Source organism: Schistocerca americana, chromosome 2 (assembly GCF_021461395.2).
Source record: "Schistocerca americana isolate TAMUIC-IGC-003095 chromosome 2, iqSchAmer2.1, whole genome shotgun sequence".
Classification (NCBI taxonomy): Eukaryota; Metazoa; Arthropoda; class Insecta; order Orthoptera; family Acrididae; genus Schistocerca; species Schistocerca americana.
The window spans coordinates 921,039,944-921,054,554 of NC_060120.1; the positions used below are offsets into that span (position 1 = coordinate 921,039,944).

General features: G+C 41.7%; 1 protein-coding gene across 2 annotated transcripts in view; it reads right to left on the bottom strand.

The window, feature by feature from the left end:
• The window catches only part of LOC124595052, a 171,748-nt gene that overhangs the window by 97,462 nt on the left and 59,675 nt on the right, over window positions 1–14,611 (bottom strand). For both annotated transcript variants that reach the window (XM_047133618.1, XM_047133617.1), the window contains exons 2-3: window positions 12,123–12,242; window positions 1,425–1,599 (exon numbers count right to left, since the gene is read on the bottom strand). In XM_047133618.1, the coding sequence (XP_046989574.1) occupies window positions 1,425–1,599; window positions 12,123–12,242 (295 nt within the window). The remainder of the gene's footprint in view (window positions 1–1,424; window positions 1,600–12,122; window positions 12,243–14,611) is intronic.

Below are 14,611 nucleotides of genomic sequence, written 5' to 3' on the forward strand. Positions count from 1 at the left end.
ACGCACGGATGCACGCCAAGACCGTAGGATCCTACGCAGTGCCGTAGGGGACCGCACCGCCACTTCCCAGCAAATTAGGGACACTGTTGCTCCTGGGGTATCGGCGAGGACCATTCGCAGCCGTCTCCATGAAGCTGGGCTACGGTCCCGCACACCGTTAGGCCGTCTTCCGCTCACGCCCCAACATCGTGCAGCCCGCCTCCAGTGGTGTCGTGACAGGCGTGAATGAAGGGACAAATGGAGACATGTCGTCTTCAGCGATGAGAGTCGCTTCTGCCTTGGTGCCAATGATGGTCGTATGCGTGTTTGGCGCCGTGCAGGTGAGCGCCACAATCAGGACTGCATACGACCGAGGCACACAGGGCCAACACCCGGCATCATGGTGTGGGGAGCGATCTCCTACACTGGCCGTACACCACTGGTGATCGTCGAGGGGACACTGAATAGTGCACGGTACATCCAAACCGTCATCGAACCCATCGTTCTACCATTCCTAGACCGGCAAGGGAACTTGCTGTTCCAACAGGACAATGCACGTCCGCATGTATCCCGTGCCACCCAACGTGCTCTAGAAGGTGTAAGTCAACTACCCTGGCCAGCAAGATCTCCGGATCTGTCCCCCATTGAGCATGTTTGGGACTGGATGAAGCGTCGTCTCACGCGGTCTGCATGTCCAGCACGAACGCTGGTCCAACTGAGGCGCCAGGTGGAAATGGCATGGCAAGCCGTTCCACAGGACTACATCCAGCATCTCTACGATCGTCTCCATGGGAGAATAGCAGCCTGCATTGCTGCGAAAGGTGGATATACACTGTACTAGTGCCGACATTGTGCATGCTCTGTTGCCTGTGTCTATGTGCCTGTGGTTCTGTCAGTGTGATCATGTGATGTATCTGACCCCAGCAATGTGTCAATAAAGTTTCCCCTTCCTGGGACAATGAATTCACGGTGTTCTTATTTCAATTTCCAGGAGTGTACATCATAAAGTGATCAAATTTATCCTTCTTAGGATTGATCTGTTTCAGTTGTTTTTCAGAATATTCACATAATTTAAAGTATTCTCTTTTCACTACGTCAGCTGCTTTTGGAGTCATGTTTTTTTGACACAATGAAGTTACACTCTCAAATTTCTCCACATGTGCACCTGAACTGTGCCTGACTGACACCCAAAAAAATATTCATGAGCGCCCACTCAATTTCATTCCCATTTCATTTCATTCCTTTCATGACCACCTGTTAACTTTCATTACTTTTTCATGAATTTCATTGTTTCCATGACCTGTACAAACACTGTTTATCGAAATGCAACATAAATAAAGTTTTTAGAAATTGAGGTGCTACCATGGAATTGCTACACACCAAGGCCAGATGGTCGCATATCTTACAAATGACTTTATCAGTCAAATGGAAATAAAATTTCATACCTTCTTTGCTTCTTTATCTTGGCCTTTGGGGCACTGAGTTTGGTTCCTTATGTGAGGCTTCTCTATATCACTGACGTCACACATCAAGTCTCTAGTACTGCTCCCTACTGAGGAATTGGCTGTTGATGATAATATCTGATCTGCCTTCTTTCCACAAATGGACCCCACTTTGGACCTGTTTTTCAAAATCAGCATTAAAAGCACATTTTGCAAATCCAGTAAATAATTAAAGGCACAAGTTTTATACAGAACCATTATCAAATGTATTATTTGATTAAGGGCAGATTGTATAAACATCACTGACTGGAGGTCAATTCTGACCTTAGTTCAGAAACTGAACTCTGTTCATGACTCTGCTCTATTGTGTAACACTTAAGCTGGATCCAATGAAGGAGGTTCAATGTTGATCTAAGTAAGTGCAAAACATGCTTGGCAACACTGTTAAAATCAACTACTGACAAGATTATCACATTTTGATTGCACATATCGGTTACACATCATGGATAGACTGTATTTATGAGGGAGAGTTGGAAAGTGGCGCACAGGAATTTTGTTTCTCCCCTGGTATTGGCATTTGAAATGTTGAAATCTCATGACAAAATAGTTTGAACTTTGCGCAATAGAAGGTCTTTTGTTTTCACGTGCAGCTATAGTGAGAGAAGCCTGAACTACAAAACAAACATGGTGTGCATATTACTGTCGTCAACTTGCGATGAGCAGGAAAGTGTAGTTTGACATTTGTATGCCAAAGGGAATAAACTGAGTGACATTTACTGGGACATGAGTGGTGTGTATGGGGACAACTGTCTGGACCGTAGCAATGTCTCCAGGTGGTGCCCATTTTTCCAAGAGGGCTCTGTGAACCTTAGTGATTCACCATGCTGCGAATGGCCGGTAATAGCTGCAACCCCACAGAATGTTGGAGCCATTGAGGCAGCAATTTTTGAACGACCAGCATGTGCAATTGCAAGCCATATCACAGCAATTCAACATTTACTATGGTGTGGTGTACGATATTGTTTATGACACATTGAAATTTCGTGAAATTAGTGGTTGCTGGGTGCCTAAGAGCCTGACAAACAACCACAAGGGCCAGCGAATGATAAGAAGCTTGGATCAGTAAATGGGTTTTGCCCGAAAAGAGCATGACTGTATGAAAAGAATCGTCTCTGGTGATGAATTGTGGGCATACCACTACATGCCCGAAACCAAGCAGACCCCTATGGTGTGGAAACATGCTGATTTCCCAGTAAAAAAAATTCGAAGTGACTCACTCTGCTAGCAAAGCACTTGTGACTGTATTCTGGATATGCAAGGTGTGTTACTGGTGGACTTTGCTGAACACGGGATCACTGTGAATGCTGCTGCAGCCTACTTTGATTAAGTTGCATCATGCCCTTCACAACAAATGCCACAACATTAATGCTAATAGCGTCAAACTTCTCCATGACACCGCTCAACTCCATATTGCTGTTCCTGTTTGTGAGAAAATCATCAAGTTTAGGTGGGAGGTGCTTCAGCATCCACCATACAGTCAGGACTTTGCACTGTTGGACTCATCTGTTTGGTCCTACAAAGAAATTCCTGTCTGGCCAATGCTTTGCAACAGATGGGGACATGAAATCAGCTGTCTGCAGATGGCTGTTCTCCAACCAGACAGACTTCTACAAACAGGGCACATTGAAACTGGTACCACACTAGAAGAAAAGTGTTGAGAAGATTGGTAACTATGTAGAAAAGTAGGTAAAAGATGAAAGTTCACTTGTGATTTTTTTTGCTTTGTTACCTATTAAACATTTTAGCAGTAAAATTATTGTGCGTTACTTACCTATCTTCCCTTGTATTATCGAAGGTATCATGTTGTAAAGATGGAAAAACATAAGGTTATGACCTTCAAACTTCTTCATAAGTGACAAAGATTTACTGCTGGAAATCTTACGAGGTCAATACAGAGATACAATAAAAGACAAAAGAACTGATAGTTGTATGGGCAACAAAGAAAAGGCATGGAAAGGAATTTCTTGGTTTTAATTCACAGAACATAGGGGCAAATTGTGAGTGAAAAAGTTTGAAAATATGGGCCAAGAAAAAAATTGCACATGACAAGCTATAATTTTAAGAAGCACTTTACAATTATTACATGCCACCTTAACGAAATTACACATGCTATGTAAACTGGGCCAAAAACAATGTCATAACTTTTCATGGTTAGAATGCATAGAACTGAAAGCAGCAATTCTGTCAGGCTTACTGTTACCAAAAGAGGACATAAGCTAATTGTAGCCCTGAACTTACAATTTATTCTCATTTGCAGTCCCTGCAATGAAAATGCTGATTTTCATCCTGCAGCGATACGTAGTGCTTTGTAGTATGTACATTTTAATATATTCTGATTAATGTTTATGAGATGAGCTGGTGGCATAACAATGGTTTACAACATTATTTGTGATGTTCTTGCTTATTTCTTTTTTGATTCAGATTTAAGTGAAAAGCAAATCAGGCTTTTATATTGATCCTTTGTAAATTTATTTCAATTTTGTAACTGTTTTTATGTGAATTCACTGTTAATAAATTCCCACACATGGTATCGTGACTCCTGTTAACTCCTTTTCTGTACATACTGGAAATGCTTCACGGATTTCTATAAAATACAGTGCAACCCGTTTCAAGCTCCTCATTCAATGCCTTACACCAATCATAATAATTATTAGTCATTTCAAAGAATTGTTACAAGGTAGTTGTTATCTGCACTCGTTGGTCACATACCCAATAATTTCTTAACTGGACATTACTCATTTAAAAAAGTATTTCAAGGTTCAGCATTGTGTGGGTGGCATATTCAGATATTTGCTTCATATTTTTGTGCTAATAACTTCTTTATTATTTACTTCTTTTTAACTCTTATTTTCGCACAGCATAAGCACTGTTTTACAACGCCACTATGTTTTGATCTGATGATTGCAGCTGGACTCATCTTGATTGGCAAAATTTTGCTAGTTGAAGATGATCCTACATTATGATGATAAAATTCTGAGATTGACATTTTTATAACATAGATACCTGAATTCAGCTTAACCTGAGGTCAATTTGTGTGTTAAAGTAAGGTCAACTGCTTTACAGAATAAGTTCCAAATGTATCAACACCAACCAACAAAATACTGTAAGATTCAATTATTGCCGTATTAGGGCAAAACAATACTTTATTAGTCTTATTTTTTGTCTGCTGTATTGTGTGTGCTGAAGAATACTAAAGGAAAAATGTAAACTCTAACAACCAGAAAAGTCACAATTAATAAAATATTCCGGGCTATTAAGCCTTTGTTGAATGGATTTTACATTGAAACCGTATGTTTTGTCCCCCTCTGCAGACGACATTTTCAAGAGCGATCATAGCTTCTTTGGGTGTCTGATTTATATCTTGGCTCATTACTGACTGCAGCAAAATTATGTTTATATGTGCTCCCTTGCAGTGGCATGAAGTCACATGCTCTGAAAAAACGAGTGCAACTGGTCATTTTCATTTCCCATCATCCACTGTTGCTGTCACCCCATGATGGTAACATTATACATATCTTCTTCAGTACCAAGATCCAGATGTCTTTCAGTTTCACCTCATGCCCTCTTCCTTCCTCGGGTGTTTAACAATCCCTACGGCCTCCCAGTATAGCCTTTCACGGTATCTGCTTGTGGCTGCCAGTACTTGAGTCCTATCAAAATGAATGTGGTGGTCTCCTGGTTGCAAAGCATGTTCCACAACAGCTGATCTGTTAATCTGGCACCTTTTACAGTTGCCCTTGTGCTGGTTTCCTTTTCGTAGTACCAATGTAGAGCTCCCCACAATTATACAGAATCCTATAAATTCCTGTTTTCTCCAGCTGTTTGTGACTATCCTTGGGCAATTTTAGGTGATCCTGTATTTTCTGAGTAGAACTTTTATTCATTGCGTACCTGCAACTTATGTTTGTAGATTATCACAATGTTCCATTTCATCAAGATGTTTCCTCTGCAGTAAATAACGTCCTTACCGAAAGGCAGGAAAACTTTCAATTTCACAGGCACTCGTGCACCACTATGATTTTTGCATGGCAGTCTTAATGCTCTTTTACCTGAGTGGACAAATAACTGTTCTTCAGCAATACATTGGTGAAGTGTTTTAACTATGTATCAAGCAGCTCTGGTTCACAAATGTTCCTTGCTCTATTCGCTGATGTTTTTATGATGCTTTTATTTTGTTAAGGGTGAAATCCATCTGAACACAGCATATTTGCACCAAATGTTTTATTAATTATGAGAATACTGAATGTTAGTAAGATGAGCCTCAGTGTTCCATTCCTCATTTATGTGTGTACCTACACTACTCCACTATTCCTCTATAAGATGAGCTGCCTACCTCACTCACAGCACTGGTTGTATTCTCTATCCAGAATTTTCCACTGTCATTATATCACTGTAATATAATTCAAGTATAGCATTGTCACGGGTATTATGCATCAATTTACTAGAGCTAATTTCTTTGATTCAGGAGTGCTTTATTCCATTAGCTAAGATACTAAATGTTTGTCAGTGTTTTAGAAACATCACAATGAAATTAAAATTTCATAAGAAAGAATATTTTAAAAAGGTGACTGTGGACAAAATACATTTCCAATGACAGTGAGGAGAATTATATTGTCATTTTCCTAAAGAGATGATGATGTTGGCCATCAGACACTGGATCACTGTGCTAAATTCACAGCATACAGTTCTCTATCTGTCCACTAGAACGCACTATCATAATGTGTAATTCACCGTTTTGCCACAAAGGAGTACTAGTTTGCCTTAAATTAGATATGACAAAGTGTTTAAAAACCCACCAGACAGAAGCATTGATCCTAATTCTTTCAAATTTTCTGTGCTCAGCATATATTTAAAGCCTTACTGCATCCATTATAGGTTTAGCTAATATCACTAACATCAATGATGAAAGCTTGAATTAGTTACTGATAGTTTTCTCCTGAAATCCTCAACTAAAGTTGTGCTGTAGCAAACTATATAACACAAATACTGCTAAGGAGGATTAACGAAAAATGTGAAACCTAAATTAGAGTGTCCATATTGAGTGTTGAACCAAATTTATTTTAAGCATATTAACAAGTTATTCTTGCACCATGTCAGTTAGTTTTGAGGACACTATCAATAGACTAAATCACACAGCAACACAATGAAATCTCTCTGCCTAGGTATCTCTCTCAAACTGGAGCTAGAGTCATTTAGCTACTAGCATACATAAACAGGTAAATAATCATGTCTTTCAGTCTGAAAACAATAAATTTTTTTCTCTATTTGTTCTGGGAATACCCGTGACTCTAGGTGAAGAACTTTGTTTCTGAAATGGACGTGTGGCATATGGCGAATTCCTTCATGATAATTAAAATATCCACGGGTGTACTGCCGGTCTACAGTGTCCAACGGGCAGAATATTTCGGCGATCATACATTTCGCCATCATCAGGTGAACTGACGGACTGAGCTCCTGCTCAGGGGGAACTGGGTTCGGTTGCGGCAGCGGTGGATTTAAATACCCTCCGCCCGTGGCGCATTCCCTCCGTCGTCCGCACCCGGCGGCATGGTCATGCGGTGGAACAGATTGCGATGGCGTCTGAGATGACGTCTGTGTGATGGCTCTGTCCGCCGTGGTCGTCACAACTATACATTTGCTCGATTTACCCTTGATTAACCCAATCGCTGGTTCCCAAGCCTTGCTAAGATTACAGCCACAGTCACGGTTTATGAGGTCGTCATTGGTGCGAATTTCGATGGCCTCTCTAGCAACGCTGTCCCAGTATCTCGACGTCTGTACCAGAATACTCGTGCGTTCATACTCCATAGCGTGATTTTCCGACAAACAATGTTCAGCGACCGCTGACTTGCTCAGATACATCAGTCGAGTGTGCCTCTGGTGTTCACGGCATCGATCCTCGACGGTACGCATCGTCTGACAAATATACGACTTGCCACATTGACACGGAATCTGGTACACGCTGGCCTTCCTCAAACCGAGGTCATCTTTGGCGCTCCCCACCAGTGCAAGAGTTTTATTCAGAGGACAAAACACAGTTCCGCCCCGGTGTTTCTTCAAAATGCGGACTTTTCCCCCCGAGAGTGCGCTTGTATATGGAATAAACGCAGTGCCTACCTCCTCCCTCGTGATTTCATCCATCTCCACAGGTTGTGCTGTATTGGTTGGAGAGCACGTTGAATCTGCCACTCTGAGTACCCATTTTTTCGAAATTCAGTTCTCAGATGTTCCAATTCCTGGGGTAGACTCTCTGCGTCAGAGATAGTGCGCGTCCTATGTACTAGAGTCTTAAGTACCCCATTCCTATGTGAGGGGTGGTGGCAGCTGTCTGCGTGCAAATACAGATCAGTGTGCGGAGGGTATTTAAATAGGCCGCCGCCGCAACCGAACCCAGTTCACCCTGAGCAGCCATAGCGTACGGATCTCTGTACCGGCACGTTCACAGGAGCTCAGTCCGTCAGATTTTGAACTCTTATCAGTAGTACCTCTATAGTATATTAGTGGGAGTAAAAGTTTATCTAACAGTATCCAATTTGCTACTTGTATATATTCATCATATTCGTGGCAAGATATTGGTGTAATTGTGCAAAAATGACAATGTCCAAGATTGTAAAATTATTATGGAGATATAAAGATTGTCCCTTACACAAGCAATGTGGACTTTCTTTGGCTACAGTTTGTGAATCATCCTGAAATGCAGAAGGACCAAAGCAAGAAGTAGTACCATCCACCAGAAGATAAAACTGTTTCGTTTTATGTCTAATCAAATGCAGGCACATTTAGCATGCTTTTACTACACAAACAACATATGCAGTAGTGCTAAATGTTCGAATACACCTGTGTAGTGCAGGAGTGGATAACATGCCACTCAAGAAAACAATGTAATTTGAAAAGTTAGTCGTGTAGATGGGCACGAATGCCCAAAACTGGTTATGGCATTACAATAACACTTTTTAAAAGAATTTGGGCTAGCTTCACCAATCAAAATGGAATGTTTCTGGGAGCAGAAGAGAAAGCTGGAAAGTCAAATCTCTACCTGGAAGACTTAAGTGTGTATGTATTGATTCAAGTGGTCCAATGTAGGTGTTAAAATATACAAAGGGAGGGTTCGTAATGAATCTACGATTTGAGTAGAAATGACGGCCGCACTTCTGTAAAATTTAGAAAAGCGGATCTCAAACCCTTAAAGGGGACTTAAAGTAATAAGGTTAGAAATTTGACAGGAACGTTGGGAGATGAGCTAACACTGACAGGCATCCTAATAATAGCCCAATCATCAATGTAAAAGGTTGACTAGGTGGAAGACTAACTGAATCTTACTACAGGTATGGAATAACCACGAGTCTGCCCCCAACATCACAGGGGAGAATAAATGAAGACAGCCACTTTCAATTAAGCAAGGCTTGGGAACCATCATGGTCAAAGCACAACGGCATTCTATGTGGAAATCTGTTTCCATCAGGGCACTTAAAGAAGATGAGTGCACATTGTTGCCATGCAGGTATAGACCAGAATTGAGTGCCGGCTGTGGTGCAACTAAGGACATTGGCTCGAGCACCAACTTCATGCTTCCCAGACCACCACACTAGATCAATGTCTGGAGCTGGCAAAATGGGGTTGAGGGAGGATGTAAAGCTAGTACCCAGCAGAAATCCAGTCATCAAGAATGCCTGAAGACAGCACGAAGTTGGCTTGTCAAAATATCGCACATGCCAGATGACACCCCCCACCCCCATTGAATACCCAAATAATGTTTAAAACTATCAGAGATATTTAGTGAGACTTTTTACTGATATATCATATGCTAAACATAGTTTAAGTAACTCAAGGGGAAGAATATCCATAACTAAAGTTGCAGTCTACCAAAGCTACAGTTTGGTAGTTTCAGTACAGTACATAAATGACATAGTAAATGGTAGGATTACTGGTGCATGGTAGGGAAATAAACATAAATGGATGTGTAAGAAAGATGATTACTTCTCCTTGTTTGTTTATCTGCCTGATTATTGTTTTACACATAATTAGATCCGCATATCATTCAATGTTAGTCCACTGTGTATTTTATATACTTAAAAAATATAAACTGCATTTTATTGTAATAAAAATTAATTGATCACATAAATCTTGCACTTTTATGTAATCAAAGCAACTACTTTTGACGCAAGTACAGTTTGAATGCACAAACATAAAAAACCTATATAATTATTGTTGTTATTTTGTACTCAATAGAATGTACTTCATAATGACTGAAGGCAAGAGTTTCCTGTTATTATTGATAAATGAGGAAGTTGTTTTTAAATAATGAAACATGTTTTACATTAGCTCAATGAAGTACTGAGGCAATGTTTGATACATTTTTGTTTTGGGCCTATTTTAAGGAAAGTGTCTTTTCTAGTGCTATGTGATAGATATGTATTGTTTTTACTTTTACCACAACAGCCCTCTGTTCCATGTTACAAATCAAAAATTTTCAAATAAAACACAAATTTAACACTGGCAGATTCAATTTAACTCTAAATATTGTTAATTTTTAGGTAGCAGGCAGAACGTAGCTACGTAGAACAAAAATCTCTAGGTTACACAGTCCTTTACATATTCCCACTCTTTTTCTAGATGACTCACTTCTTCCGGTCTCTTGGGGAATCCAAAGCAGTTGGTTTGATGTAATGCCCAATAGGTATGCAACATACCTAACTCACAGGTAACACGGGTATGATCTTAAGTAACCAAGGCTACTACAAAAATACCACAGTCTACACTTACTTATGATAGTCTATGGTAGTGTTACAGATCTATCCATAACTATGACTGGGATGACAGCCCCCTTCCCCAGCACACTACTTTAGCGTTACTATAATAAAATAAACTGTCCCTGAGGCATTGTAATTTCATGTGAAATTATTTTATGCCTTAAGTCACCACCATCTATACTAACGCATACTGAGGCATATGAGCATGGAATTCAGAATTCATGGTAATGAATTTTCCATCTGGTATCAATTTCTCAAACCAGTTTTAATCATCATGTTGCAACAAAAACAACTACTGCCACTGTTTAGCTGGGAATGTTTTATCCTCTGTGCTGCAAACCAGTGGTAGTTTTTCTCCCTCCCCAGTGATGAAAACTTCAAAGAAGCAATCACTATTCATCTTGGAACCTTGGTGGCTGAGCAGTATGAAAATACGGGGTGTTGTCATTGTCGTCGTCTTCTGTCCAAAGACTGATTTGATACCCCCCAATACACTACCCTATCCTGCACAGACTTTTTCATCTCCACGAACTACTGCAGCCTACTTTCACTTGAACCTGCTTACTACACTCATCCTTCAGCCTCTCTCTACAATTTTTACCCTCCTCTCCACATATTCCTTCCTTTAGTAAAGTTCTGCCATAAATTTCTTTCTTCCTCAATTTTGCTCAGTATTACATAATCACTCCGTCAACCCATCTAATCTTGAGCAGTCTTCTGTAGTACTACATTTCGAAAGTTTCTACTGGTACTGTTTTCTTGGCTATTTAAGTGATTATTGTCCACATTTTACTTTTGTATGAAGCTGCACTCTAGACAAATTCATTCAGGAAAGACTTCCTAAAACTTAAATCTATATTAAATTTTACGAAATTCATCCATTTATGAAACTGTTTATGTTCTATAGCCACCCTGCATTTTGTACTGTTTGTGTGTCAGCCATCACCAGTTATTTTGCTGCCCAAACAGCGAAAATCCTTGAGAACTCATCTACTACATTTAGTGTGCAATTTCATAACACCCATACAGTAGAGCTGCTTGCCGTTGGGGAAAATAACAGCAGTAGTTTCTCCTCCCTTACTTTCGACATTCGCAGTATAAGCAGAGCAGGCAATGATGGCTAATATTATGGGGCCAGATAAGTCAGTCGTTCAAATAGCTGCCTCTGCAACTTCTGAAATGACTGTCACTTCTCTTCAGGAGCCGTAGGTATTCTGGCCTCTCCGCAGGTAGTTCTCAGTTGTGCTCCATGGTTCATAGGGGGTTATATGAAATATGCACCCAAAATGCCTTTACACAGTATGATGGTATTTGAATTTGTTCATGGTAACTTGGGAGAGAGAGGTAATTGACCCGCCAGGGTAGAGCTGAGAGAGCTAATGCACTGCTTCCTGGACTCGGTATGCACACCGGCCCCGGATTGAATCCGCCCGGTGGATTAACAATGAGGGCCAGTATGCTGGCCAGCCTAGATGTGGTTTTTAGGCAGTTTTCCACATCCCACTAGGTGTATATCAGGTTGGTCCACACGTTCCGCCTCAGCTACACGACTCGCAGATATTTGAAAACGTTTGCACTCATCCATGGCTTCCACTAGACACAAACAGCTTGGGTACATTACTTCAGTCCGTGGGGGGTTCAGGGTGGTGGCAGGAAGGGCACCCGGTCAGCCTCTGCAACTAACACTGCCAGATCAACAGTAACACAGCTGACCTCGAGTGACCCGGGACAAAGGCCCTAAGAAAAAAGAAACTAAGGAGAGAGGTAATTAAGACTGAAATGTATACTACATTTGCTTCCTGAAAAAAAATATAAGCTGTCCGTATTTTAATTGAACAATAGCTATTACTTCGTGGATAATTCTGGCAACCAAAAGAATATGATAACTCACCCAACAGCACTGCTGCTGCAACTGCTGCTGTTGCTACTGCTACTACTACTACTGTTGCTATTGTTCTTGCTCTTGCTCTTGCTGTTGCTACTGAAGGCCTTCCTGGCTTTGGATGGGCAGCTGTGAGCAGAAAATTAATGAAAGACATACAACGTGACTAACAAAAGGAAACTAATAAAATGTTTGGAACAGCAATTTCAATCTCCCAGGAAAATACATTTCAAACTCTCCAATTTGTGTAATTTCCATAACCAATGTACATTCTAAACAAAAGGATAATTGGAAAAATGAGTGTGAGTAAAATAAATAAGAGAAAGATAACATATATAATGCCAAATACTTTAATTCTATCAAAACACTTTTGTTAAATCCAATCAAAAATGTGCGGAGTTAGTTCTATTTGTGGGTTGATAGTTTCTTAAACCTCAACAAAATAGGGATACAAAGACACCACAAACAGTGAAACATAAAAGCAGCTGGCTGATAGATAGAAAGGATGATACAGGCTTTAACACTGCAGTTTCTTCCCTCTTGCTATAAAAAGCAGTCCTGATACTCCACAGAACTTCAAAATTAGCATCAGACTGACCCAAGTGTCATGTAAGTTGTGTGCATGTATAGAAGGAAGGACCATTTGGCAACAATTAGTTCCAGCACACTATGAAGAACAAAATTATGGTGTAAATAGGCAAGATTTTGTTTTGGTTTATGGTATCCAAATCTTAACAGCCTTTTTACTTGTTAATAATAACAAGCAAGCTGTACCACATAACATACACTCCTGGAAATGGAAAAAAGAACACATTGACACCAGTGTGTCAGACCCACCATACTTGCTCCGGACACTGCGAGAGGGCTGTACAAGCAATGATCACACGCACGGCACAGCGGACACACCAGGAACCGTGGTGTTGGCCGTCGAATGGCGCTAGCTGCGCAGCATTTGTGCACCGCCGCCGTCAGTGTCAGCCAGTTTGCCGTGGCATACGGAGTTCCATCGCAGTCTTTAACACTGGTAGCATGCCGCGACAGCGTGAACGTGAACCGTATGTGCAGTTGACGGACTTTGAGCGAGGGCGTATAGTAGGCATGCGGGAGGCTGGGTGGACGTACCGCCGAATTGCTCAACACGTGGGGCGTGAGGTCTCCACAGTACATCGATGTTGTCGCCAGTGGTCGGCGGAAGGTGCACGTGCCCGTCGACCTGGGACCGGACCGCAGCGACGCACGGATGCACGCCAAGACCGTAGGATCCTACGCAGTGCCGTAGGGGACCGCACCGCCACTTCCCAGCAAATTAGGGACACTGTTGCTCCTGGGGTATCGGCGAGGACCATTCGCAACCGTCTCCATGAAGCTGGGCTACGGTTCTGCACACCGTTAGGCCATCTTCCGCTCACGCCCCAACATCGTGCAGCCCGCCTCCAGTGGTGTCGTGACAGGCGTGAATGGAGGGACGAATGGAGACGTGTCGTCTTCAGCGATGAGAGTCGCTTCTGCCTTGGTGCCAATGATGGTCGTATGCGTGTTTGGCGCCGTGCAGGTGAGCGCCACAATCAGGACTGCATACGACCGAGGCACACAGGGCCAACACCCGGCATCATGGTGTGGGGAGCGATCTCCTACACTGGCTGTACACCACTGGTGATCGTCGAGGGGACACTGAATAGTGCACGGTACATCCAAACCGTCATCGAACCCATCGTTCTACCATTCCTAGACCGGCAAGGGAACTTGCTGTTCCAACAGGACAATGCACGTCCGCATGTATCCCGTGCCACCCAACGTGCTCTAGAAGGTGTAAGTCAACTACCCTGGCCAGCAAGATCTCCGGATCTGTCCCCCATTGAGCATGTTTGGGACTGGATGAAGCGTCGTCTCACGCAGTCTGCACGTCCAGCACGAACGCTGGTCCAACTGAGGCGCCAGTTGGAAATGGCATGGCAAGCCGTTCCACAGGACTACATCCAGCATCCCTACGATCGTCTCCATGGGAAAATAGCAGCCTGCATTGCTGCGAAAGGTGGATATACACTGTACTAGTGCCGACATTGTGCATGCTCTGTTGCCTGTGTCTATGTGCCTGTGGTTCTGTCAGTGTGATCATGTGATGTATCTGACCCCAGGAATGTGTCAATAAAGTTTCCCCTTCCTGGGACAATGAATTCACGGTGTTCTTATTTCAATTTCCAGGAGTGTATTTATCAACATGCAACAAAGAGGACCAAAATTTACTTAGGGGTATCCATACACTGCACTTTTGTGCAGAGTAACTTAACAGCCTTTGATTATGTATAGGAGCAGGCGATTAACAGTTTTTGGTGTATTACATGATACACTGTATTGAATTATTATATGACCATATTTTATATTTATTAGTCATTATTTAATTTATTTGGAACAATTTAGGATTATGTGTATATAAACAAATTATATATCTAAAAACAAAGATGATGTGACTTACCAAACGAAAGTGCTGGCAGGTCGAT